This window comes from Pan troglodytes, chromosome 4 (genome assembly GCF_028858775.2).
Source record: "Pan troglodytes isolate AG18354 chromosome 4, NHGRI_mPanTro3-v2.0_pri, whole genome shotgun sequence".
In the NCBI taxonomy this organism is placed as follows: domain Eukaryota; kingdom Metazoa; phylum Chordata; class Mammalia; order Primates; family Hominidae; genus Pan; species Pan troglodytes.
The window spans coordinates 52,134,388-52,146,548 of NC_072402.2; the positions used below are offsets into that span (position 1 = coordinate 52,134,388).

General features: G+C 36.1%; 1 protein-coding gene across 9 annotated transcripts in view; it reads right to left on the reverse strand.

The window, feature by feature from the left end:
- The window catches only part of IPO11 (importin 11), a 221,483-nt gene that overhangs the window by 140,743 nt on the left and 68,579 nt on the right, over positions 1–12,161 (reverse strand). For all 9 annotated transcript variants that reach the window (XM_063811213.1, XM_054684345.2, XM_054684346.2 and 6 more), the window contains exons 8-11: positions 10,047–10,095; positions 7,762–7,832; positions 1,233–1,425; positions 364–516 (exon numbers count right to left, since the gene is read on the reverse strand). In XM_063811213.1, the coding sequence (XP_063667283.1) occupies positions 364–516; positions 1,233–1,425; positions 7,762–7,832; positions 10,047–10,095 (466 nt within the window). The remainder of the gene's footprint in view (positions 1–363; positions 517–1,232; positions 1,426–7,761; positions 7,833–10,046; positions 10,096–12,161) is intronic.

Sequence of the window (12,161 nt, forward strand, 5' to 3'; positions counted from 1 at the left end):
CTTTGCAAGAATTTCTACAAATAAAAAATAATATGGAATGAATCACAAAATAGAAACTGACCGGGTAAGAGAGAGTTAATTTTATATTTTTGTTTGAAACTACATGATATATTTGTAAAGGAATCCAAAAACTAAAAAGGTCTTTTCCTGGACAAAATTCTACAACATATTTGCATAAGTCATTCATTTTCTGCTTCTCAATTTGTTCTAATGGATAACAACGAAAGAGTAAGTTAATTTTAAAACACCAAGATTTCCAGATCAAAAGTGCTGTATGAAAATACAATATTATACCTATCACTCAAACAGATATTTATAGAAAGGGGAGAAAAGTCATGCTAACACTAAAAAATTAATTCTTACTAAAGCCTTCTGGGTCTTCTTCCCACATTGTCAGTTCTTCTTCAGTTAATAGGAAATAATGAGAGACTAATCTTCTACATATCTCTGTCAAAGTAGGATATGTGAAGAATGCCATCTTAATCTTATGGGCTTCAAGAGTTTCAGGGCTGCTATCTAGAAAAATGAAATTTCCAAGTTAATTGTATAGCCAAACATTGTAGCTACATTGGATTATGTAACTTAAATAAATAAAAAATACACTCTCAGGGAAGAAGATACACTTGTGTATAAATTTTCATTTTTATTACAAACAAATCTCAAAGATACTCTTTCCTTACAACACACCCACATCAATCTTGCCTCTGGCATTACAGCTTATATATTACCATGCAATACCATCACGGCATACTGAAATAACTTCCTCATAATGTAGAGGGTGTGGGGGGTGTGTGCATGTGTTTCTCTCTCCCCCACCACCAAGACTTCTTCATTCATCTTGGCACACACGCATATGAATGAATTCCAAATAATACAACAATTTAACCTGTCTAGAAACAATCACACTTTATATAAAGTCAGAGAAAGCTTTTATTTGTTCAAATGAATACACCCTACAATATGAGCTGCAGTGATGACTATAGTACCTAATTCTTAAAGTCCCTAAGCGTCAACCAATTTGTGCTACAAAAAATGGCTTATTAAATGCACTATGTTGTTTTTAAAAGCTAGTATAAACATACTAAAGCCTATAATCCTTATATCTTTTTCATGTCCCAGCAACAATTTATTTTTCAGACTAAAATGACATTTTTTAAAAAGTTTGTAATTATAGCAATTATATCACACTTAAGATTAAAATAATTCTTTTAAACTGCCAATAAAGGAATTACCTTCAAAATTTTTGGATGGCTTATAAGCATAATTTTTGACAATCATCTTAATAAGATTCATACATTGGACAATGAATCGTTCAAATGTAACGCCTTCACCAACTTCTGTAAAAACATAGCTTACAGAAAATTCCAGTGATCTCTGAATTAGAGGAGTAAATGAAAAAGGATGCTGATCCAAGAAGTCCAAAAGCTGTAGAAAAATAAATAAATAAAAATTAAAATTTATTTTCCCCAAATTCATATTGGAATATAATCACTCCAATTATAACTTTACTAATAATCATTTAGCAGTTTGAACCTTAGTGTGGAGTCTATGTTCACTCAGTTTTACATTATCATAACTCTTCTTGAGGCACATCATATAATGAGGATTATGTTAGATTATATCTGATAATAAGAACTTTCTATTATTTTCAATACAGAAACCAAAACAGACTCAATTCATACTTAATTTTATAACAATGGGTAAATATGATACAAAACGCTTAAATATACAATAGACCTTTAAAAGTAATAGACTAAGGTAAAGAATTTAAATATTATCTTCCCTTCCCCATATGAATTATATTTTAATGATATCAAATAGCTAAGGAGGGAGATGTCTTCTTTATAGAAGAATTTCAGCTAATAAATGCAAAAGGAATAACAGAATTAGAATGCCATCATTGTGTAACTCCTGATCAAATAATGGATCTAGGCAAATGATGATCAACAGCTGTTAAAATAAGAGAAAAGCTGCTGAGGAAATTTGATAGATCACTCATCAATCTTAGCCACAGAAAAAGAAACCAATGAGAACAAAGACACAATGTACCAGAGTCTCTGGGACACATTTAAAGCAATGTGTAGAGGGAAATTTATAGCACTAAATGTCCACAAGAGAAAGCAGGAAAGATCTAAAATCAACACCCTTACATTACAATTAAAAGAACTAGAGAAGGAAGAGCAAACACATTCCAAAGCTAGCAGAAGGCAAGAAATAACTAAGATCAGAGCAGAACTGAAGGAGACAGAGACACAAAAAAACCCTTCAAAAAATCAATGAATCCAGGAGCTGGGTTTTTGAAAAGATCAAGAAAAGTGACAGACCACTAGCAAGACTAATAAAGAAGAAAAGAGAAGAATCAAACAGACACAATAAAAAATGATAAGGAGTAGCACCACCAATCCCACAGAAATACAAACCAACATCAGAGAACACTGTAAACACTTCTAAGCATATAAACTAGAAAATCTACAAGAAATGGATAAATTCCTGGACACATACACCGTCCCAAGACTAAACCAGTTAGAAGCTGAATCTCTGAAGAGACCAGTAACAGGCTCTGAAATTGAGGCAATAATCAATAGCTTACCAATCAAAACAAGTCCCAGACCAAACAGATTCACAGCCGAATTCTACCAGAGGTACAAAGAGGAGCTGGTACCGTTCCTTCTGAAACTATTCCAATCAATAGAAAAAGAGGGAATCCTCCCTAAATCCTTTTATGAGGCCAGCATCATCCTGATACCAAAGCCTCGCAGAGATACAACAAAAAAAGAGACCAATATCCCTGATGAACAATCAGGGATTTAGACCAATATCCCTGATGAACATCAATGCGAAAATCCTCAATAAAATACTGGCAAACAAATCGAATCCAGAAGCACATCAAAAAGCTTATCCACCATGATCAACTGGGCTTCATTCCTGGGATGCAAGGCTGGTTCAACATACGCAAATCAATGAAAGTAATCCATCACATAAACAGACCCAAAGATAAAAACCACATGATTATCTCAATAGATGCAGAAAAGGCCTTCGACAAAATTCAACAGCCCTTCATCCTAAAAACTCTCAATAAACTAGGTATTGATGGGACATATCTCAAAATAATAAGAGCTATTTATGACAAACTCACAACCAATATCATACTGAATGGGCAAAAACTGGAAGCATTCCCTTTGAAAACTGGCACAAGACAGGGATACCCTCTCTCACCACTCCTATTCAACATAGTGTTGGAAGTTCCTGCCAGGGCAATCAGGCAAGAGAAAGAAATAAATGGTATTCAATTAGGAAAAGAGGAAGTCAGCCAGGCGCGGTGGCTCATGCCTGTAATCCCAGCACTTTGGGAGGCCAAGGCGGGTGGATCACAAAATCAGGAGATCGAGACCATCCTGGCTAACACGGTGAAACCCTGTCTCTACTAAAAATACAAAAAAAAATTAGCTGGGCATGGTGGCGGGTGCCTGTAGTCCCAGCTACTCAGGAGGCTGAGGCAGGAGAATGGCGTGAACCCAGGAAGCAGAGCTTGCAGTGACCCAAGATCACGCCACTGCACTCCAACCTGGGCGACAGAGCAAGACTCTGTCTCCAAAAAAAAAAAAAAAAGTTAAAGAGGAAGTCAAATTGTCCCTGTTTGCAGATGACATGATTGTACATTTAGAAAACCCCATCATCTCAGCCCAAAATCTCCTTAAGCTGATAAGCAGCTTCAGCAAAGTCTCAGAATACAAAATTAATGTGCAAAAATCACAAGCATTCCCATACATCAGTAACAGACAAACAGCCAAATCATAAGTGAACTCCCATTCACAACTGCTACAAAGAGAATAAAATACCTAGAATCCAACTTACAAGGGATGTGAAGGACTTCTTCAAGGAGAACTACAAACCACTGCTCAACAAAATAAGAGGACACAAACAAATAGAAGAACATTCCATGCTCGTGGATAGGGAAGAATCAATATCGTGAAAATGGCCATACTGCCCAAGGTAAATGATAGATTCAATGCCATCTCCATCAAGCTACCAATGACTTTCTTCACAGAATTGGAAAAAAACTACTTTAAAGTTCATTTGGAACCAAAAAAAAGCCCGCATTGCCGAGACAGTCCTAAGCCAAAAGAACAAAGCTGGAAGCATCATGCTACCTGACTTCAAACTATACTACAAGGCTACAGTAACCAAAACAGCATGGTACTGGTACCAAAACAGAGATATAGACCAATGGAACAGAATAGAGCCCTCAGAAATAACACCACACATCTACAACCATCTGATCTTTGACAAACCTGACAAAAACAAGAAATGGGGAAAGGATTCCTATTGAATAAATGGTGCTGGGAAAACTAGCTAGCCATATGTAGAAAGCTGAAACTGGATCCCTTCCTTACACCTTATACAAAAATTAATTCAAGATGGATTAAAGACTTAAATGTTAGACCTAAAACCATAAAAACCCTAGAAGAAAACCTAGGCAGTACCATTCAGGACATAGGTATGGGCAAAGACTTCATGACTAAAACACCAAAAGCAATGGCAACAAAAGCCAAAATTGACAAATGGGATCTAATTAAACTAAAGAGCTTCTGCACAGCAAAAGAAAACTACCATCAGAGTGAATAGGCAACCTACAGAATGGGAGAAAATTTTTGCAATCTACTCATCTGACAAAGGGCTAATATCCAGAATCTACAAAGAAGTTAAACTAATTCACAAGAAAAAATCAAACAACCCTATCAAAAAGTGGGCAAAGGACATGAACAGACGCTTCTCAAAAGAAGACATTTATGCAGCCAGCAGACACATGAAAAAATGCTCATCATCACTGGCTATCAGAGAGATGCAAATCAAAATCACAATGAGATACCATCTCACACCAGTTAGAATGGCGACCATTAAAAAGTCAGGAAACAACAGGTGCTGGAGAGGATGTGGAGAAATAGGAATGCTTTTACACTGTTGGTGGGACTGTAAACTGGTTCAACCATTGTGGAAGACAGTGTGGCGATTCCTCAAGGATCTAGAACTAGAAATACCATTTGACCCAGCCATCCCATTACTGGTTATATACCCAAAGGATTATAAATCATGCTACTATAAAGACACAGGCACACGTATGTTTATTGTGGCGCTATTCACAATAGCAAAGACTTGGAACCAACCCAAATGTCCATCAACGATAGACTGGATTAAGAAAATGTGGCACATATACACCATGCAATACTATGCAGCCATAAAAAAGGATGAGTTCATGTCCTTTTGTAGGGACATGGATGAAGCTGGAAACCATCATTCTGAGCAAACTATCGCAAGGACAGAAAACCAAACACCACACATTCTCACTCATAGGTGGGAATCGAACAATGAGAACACTTGGACACATGGTGGGGAACATCACACACCAGGACCTGCCGTGGGGTGGTGGAATGGGGGAGGGATAGCATTAGGAGAAATACCTAATGCAAATAACAAGTTAATTGGTGCAGCCAATCAACATGGCACAATTATACATATGTAACAAATCTGCACATTGTGCACATGTACCCTAGAACTTAAAGTATAATTTAAAAAAGAGAAAAAGAGACAACCAGACATTGTGTGTCACATTGCATGTGTGCATGTCATACAATACAGAGCAATACTTATAATGTATTCTTGCCATCCCTGCCCTATCCCCCACAAAAAAGCCTGAAAGTGACTAAACCTCTACATCTAACTACCAACTTATAAGAAATATGGGAGGAGAAGTGTGAAGGCTAAAGAACATGTTAAAAAAAAGCATGTGGTGACACAAGCAATCTAATTCAAAACATGAAAAAGTACAGAAAATTACCTGTTACCTCAAAAAATAACAGCAAGGAAATAACTTTGGAACAGAAGGAAACGGAGCTGATGCAAGTTGAATCCTGATTCAAACAAACTAGAAAAATTCATGACACAACCAGAGAAATCTAAAATCTGACTAGATATTTAAATGATATTAAGAAGCTATCAGTATTTTTTAAATATAAAATTGTGTTAAGATCCTATTTAAAAAAAATAAAACAGGCCAGGTGTGGTGGCTCACGCCTGTAATCCCAGCACTTTGGTAGGTGGCAGTGGGTGGATCACTTGAGCCCAGAAGTTCGAGACCAGCCTGGGCAACATGGCAAAACCCTCTCTCTACCAAAAATACAAAAATTTAGCTGGGCGTGGTGGCATGTGCCTCTGGTCCCAGCTACTTAGGAGACTGAGGTGGAAGGATCACTTGAGCCCACAAGGCAGAGGCTGCAGTGAGTCAAGATCACACCACTGCACTCCAGCGTGGGTGACAGAGTCAGACCCCATCTCAGAAAATACACAGACACAAAACAAAACAACCCTACCACTTAAAGACACGCACTCAAATATTTACAGGTAATACTAGATAATATCTGGGATTCAATTTAAAATAACCAGCAAGGGTGGGAGGGGAAAGCAGCACACAGACAAAGTAAGACTGACCGTGGCCATATGTTCATAATTGTTGCTGAGTGATGATGTCATGAAGACTCAAAGTTACTCAATTCTATTTATAGTAACTTTATTCTATTTTGAAATGTTCTAATTTAAAAAGCTTTAATAAAGTCTTAGAGATCATAAATATGAATTTCATAAATGAAATTGCTTCCAACATGTTAAGTAGAATAAATTACAGATACCATCTATCCATGTCATTACCTTAAGAAAGAGTTGAAAGAACTGAAAAATCTCACAGCTTAATAAATGTGTTTTCTAAAACAGATCATCTAAATAATGCTTTTTAAATTTTACTTATGTAACTGATATACTGAGTAGGGACTGTGAGGCAGCAGAGCCGCAGGCAAGTGTCAGTGATATATACTGTATAGTCCTCTTTGACTAAGCACATCATCCTGTTTTACTTTGCTTTGTGTTTTTTTAAACAGAGAATCTTAGTCAATTTTATAATGTATCTTGGAAGATTAGGTGAACTTCTGTTGTTGAGGCTACTTGGAACAAGAGAAACGAAGACAACTGAAACTAAAGGTAATTACTACCTAAAACACAAAGATAAAAAACAGCTCATTTCTGCTCCTTTACTCCCCTCCCAGGGAATAAGCAACCCCTACCCTATTATTGAATCTTTAATTAAAAAGGGAAATAGATTACAGATTTAGTTGTTCCCACCTGTCTTCAAGTACCTATTTTAATGCAAGCAGTCCCCAAGCTAGGTCTTTCTAACTGCTGTAACCCAATTATTTGCACTTCTCCCAATCCTTCAAGACCAAAATGTCATAAAAGTTAATGTTTTATAAAATGTAATTATACACACTGCCTACCACAGCGCACCCCCTATAATTCCACTCAAAAGATGCTTAGTATGGACGAAGATAGTCTGATGGTCATTCTGAATATACTGACTTCCTGTCTGCTACATTTGATCTACTTCCAGCTGAACTGCACTGCTATCTTCTTTATCTCCACTTTCTCCAGTGAGTCAAAGAATAATGAGCTTTAGAGGAATCAAATACTCTAATATTTATTAGAATTTATTTTTCATGTACCAAGGTGACTTACACTATGACACATGGTATGTAAATTTAATTATTATATGCATTCTGAAGTACATATAAAAGCAATTTTTAGCTTTCCTATAAGGAGTCAGAACATAGGTTTCCTTACACTAAAGTGAAAATGTATGGTTATAAAAATATCATTTTCCTTTCTAAATCTGAATATGTGTATTATATTTGAGAAAACAAGTTTTAAAAAACTTACCACTTTAGTAAAAAGAATGATGGTCTTTTCCAGTCTATCTCTACACACATTATCTGTACCTATACTTCTACCTGTTAAAAATACATTTCAAATATTAGAAGTTAATAAGTTCACAACCAAGACAACATCAAAATTTTTACAAAAATAATATTGCTGGTTTTATTTTTGCATATTTTGCATTATGAATTCATTATTTAAAAAGCAATACCAAGATTTACACTGAGTAACAGACACAGTAGCCCTCTGTGCCACATTATATAAAATTAACCCTAATATATGAACTGAACTCACTTTTATAGTAAAAGAATAGTCGTTTTAGCAATGAATCATGGATAACATTTAAAAACTAAATGTCATAGTTGAAGTCTTTTTCAAGCAACATACATGTGTAAAATAAAGCAGTCAAGGAGTAACACACTCATTATCATTTTTCTTGTATCTTCTGACAAATTTATTCTGATAATTTCCCTGGCGATTTTTTTTTATACATTCAGAACAATGTCCACCAGCTCATCAGCTAATCTGCTCTCTAATAATACTCTTCATATTCTGTTTGTTCATTTGTCTTATTCTCTCCCGGAAGGGCTTGTATTCTTCCTTCTGCTACGCCCACAAGGATGGCCAGAGAAAAATGACTATTTTTAGAAAACATAGTAACTACACAATATGAACATTCTTATTCATCTTTGCATGCATAGTACCCAGAACAGTGTCTGCCAACAGGCTCAACAATGTTTTACTAAATTGAAACTGACTAACATAAAACAATCAGTAGCTCCTTAAAAGTGAGTAGACTAAGATATCTTCTCAGGAGAGCAAATCCCCAAACACACACACACACTTGGGTGTGCACACGTGTATGTCCAAATAAAGGTGCTTACAATCACATGGAAGAAGAAGATAACAAACAGACCACCAGTAAAATACAACACAAATATAAATGCTATAGTCTCTCACATGGGGTAGTGAACAACAAAGGATGCTAAAGATAAGCCAGTGGAGGTTAATGAACAAGGGATTTACAAAATCAAACTGCCAGTTACGGAAAGTTATATCACAGTGATATGCAACAAATACTAAAAGCGAAAAGAGTCTACAAGAAGTCTAAACAGGATTTGGCATATAGCCTATAGACAATATTTGTTAAACATATGACTGTTGTGGACATCTGCCTGGAAAGGGGTAGCTGCAGTAGAAATACAGAAAGAGGAATGAACACAAAATAGAATTTTTTTTTCTTGAGATGGGGTTTGTTCTGTCACCCAGGTTGAAGTGTAGTGATGAGATCACTGCTCACTGCAGCCTCAACCTCTCAGGCTCAATCAATCCTTCCTGAGTAGCTGGGACTACAGGCACACACCATCATGCCTGGCTAACTTTTTAATATTTTTTGTAGAGACAGGGTTTCGTCATGTTGCCCAGGCTGGTCTCCAACTCCTGGGCTCAAGCGACTCACTCGCCTCGGCCTCCCAAAGTGCTGGGGTTACAGGCGTTGAGTCACCACGCCTGGCCTCAGGGAAATCTTTTTTTTAAAATCTATTTTGGCCAGACCAGGTGGCTCATATCTGCAATTCCAACACTTTGGGAGACAAAGGTGGGCGGATCGCTTTAGCCCAGGAGTTTGAGACCAGCCTGGCAACAAGGCAAATTCCTCTACGCTCATTACCAGTACAGTAGTCCCCTCTTAGTTTTGCTTTCCTCAGTATCAGGTGCCTGCAGTCAATCACGATCCAAAAATATTAAATAGAAAATTCCAGAAATAAACAATTCTTAAGTTTTCAATTGTGCACCATTCTGAGTATGGAGATAAATCTCAAGCTGACCCACTCCGTCCTGCCCCAGACGAGAATCCTCCCTTTGTCCAGCAAATACCAGCTATATACACTACCTGCCTGTTAATCACTTAGTAGCCATTTTGGATACTAGCTCAAAAAAGCATAGTACACAAAGGGTTTGGTACTATCTGTGGTTTCAGGCATCCGCTGTAGGTCTTGGTTCGTAGTCCAAGGAGGGACTTCTGTATATGAGACAAAAGCTAAGCTTCTAACTTCAGAAAGTTGATACAAAATACTCATTTTAGCTACATATAGGATCTCTGCAGCTATCAAGTGCTCACTCAGGGAGCAATTGGACAAGACACTTTCTCTAGATTTATAAGTGTGCAACAGAAGCTATTAATGAATAAGCATCTATTAATCCCTCATTAATCCTAGCTATTAATGAATGAATAAGCTATTAATGAATAAAAATTCTACAGTAAAAAGGACTGCAACGAAAGTACTTACTGCATTCCAGAAACTGTTTTAGACGTTCAAATATTCCATGTAAAAAACCCTAGAAAAGAATATTATTTTAAATATCTCAATTTATTATTATAAACATTTACCTTGTATCTTTTTCAGGGATACCAAAACAAATCTATCACATCACTTAAAAAAATTAGCCGAAGAAAAATAAGTTAAAATTAGTTAAGCAAAAAACAGTTCACTATTATAAACAAGTCGTCCACAGGAAAATAACTATAGTATTTCATCCCTTCAATATCTCATTTAGTTACATAAATCACTTTGCAATGAATAAAAAATTACTTTCTAAGCATCCTGTTTCACTAAACACTCTCTATTCTCCTTACTGCTTTAATTTTTCTTCACAGGCTTTAAATCCCTTGAAATACTGCACTTGTCCATTTATTATGTGGCTCCTCCCATTAGAATATAAGCTCCTTGAGAGCCAGAACTTTGCTCTGTTTACTGCTTTATCCAGAATCCTAAAACATCATTTGGCAATAATAAGTATTCAAAAAATGAACACATGGTACCAATTATTTACACCACAGTTCTTAACTTCAAGTATATGACACATTGGTCCTCAGATACTAGTATTAGATAGGCATCAACATATACCAGCTAGGTCTAATGGACCCTTTTTTTGAAAACATATTCTAAGATATGTTTTGAATAATTAACAGGAATAAATATAAAGAAATAGTGAAAAAAACTTAAAAATTTTAATAAGAATTTAAACATAGAAGACATCTTTGTATCAATAAATGTTGGTGTATAAACATCATAAAAGATGTCACACACTCAATTAGCAAATGAGGTAGTCTCATTTGTCATGAAATACTGGATGATGATGGCTTTCCTGGAAAATAATTAACTCTAGAATGCCACAATTCCTCTCTATCAAATATATTGTTCATTGATCAATTCTTGAGTTTGAGAAAATTCAACTAGGATACCATTATCTGAAGACTTAGTGTCTGAGATTTTCCTTAGACAATTTCATTGTTAACATTAGAGTCAAGAGTACTGCTCTCAGACTCTCAATATCCATCCACTGACTCATCAAAAAACTAGTAAACCTCTTCCTCTGTCAATTTCCTTCCTTCTCTCTGTCATTTCAAGCAGAAAATGTAAAATTCTGAATTCTCAACTGTTAAATAAAAGCTAAAAGCAGAGTAAAATCAATGTTTCCAGTCTTCCTTTATACCTTCTGGAAACGTGATGCAATACAATTAACACAATTTAATTGGGTTAAATTAATTGGCAACACAATTTAAAAAAAGAAGAAAACTTCAGGATGACAACTTCACTACTGCATCATCTTCCATTTTCATACTATTTCTGTCTTTTTAAAGCATAGTTGACAATAATTGATAATGAAAAGTAACAACAGAACAATGAAACAGCAAAAGGTTTCAATTATAAAAGAATTAGGTCACCAAGATCCCATAAGTCTGTTAAATTTATAAAAGGGTCCAATAGTCCTATTCTCCAAAGAAAGTAGAAAATTATAAAGGCCATCGATTTTAAAAGCCATCATTATCACTGTGCCTGCCTTCAGGGCCCAGAATCTCACCACTGTCATATATCTTTTCTTCAGCATCTTTTAAGCTCTCTGTTATTTTTAAGATTTTTAGGCCAAGTGTGGTGGCTCACGCCTGTAATCCCAGAACTTTGGGAGGCCGAGGCGGGTGGATCAACTGAGGTCAGGAGTTCGAGACCAGCCTGGACAACACTGTGAAACCCCGTCTCTACTAAAAATACAAAAACTTAGCTGGGCATGGTGGCAGGCACCTGTAACCCCAGCTACTCAAGAGGCTGAGAAGGAGAATCACTTGACCTTGGGAGGCAGAGGTTGCAGTGAGCCGAGATCACGCCATTGCACTCCAGCCTGCGCGACAGAGTGAGACTGTCTCAAAAAAAAAAAAAAAAAAAAGATTTTTATATTATTTGAAACGTTGTCTTTAATTTGTTAAGATTTTATCCTCTTTCTAATTGACTGATGTACTTAATTGCTACAATAAGGCATTTATAACTGAGTAAAGGTTGACATGTGATTTATGCAACCAGAAAAATCTCAAGGGAAAGCCAAAGCTCACAAAATATTGATGACAG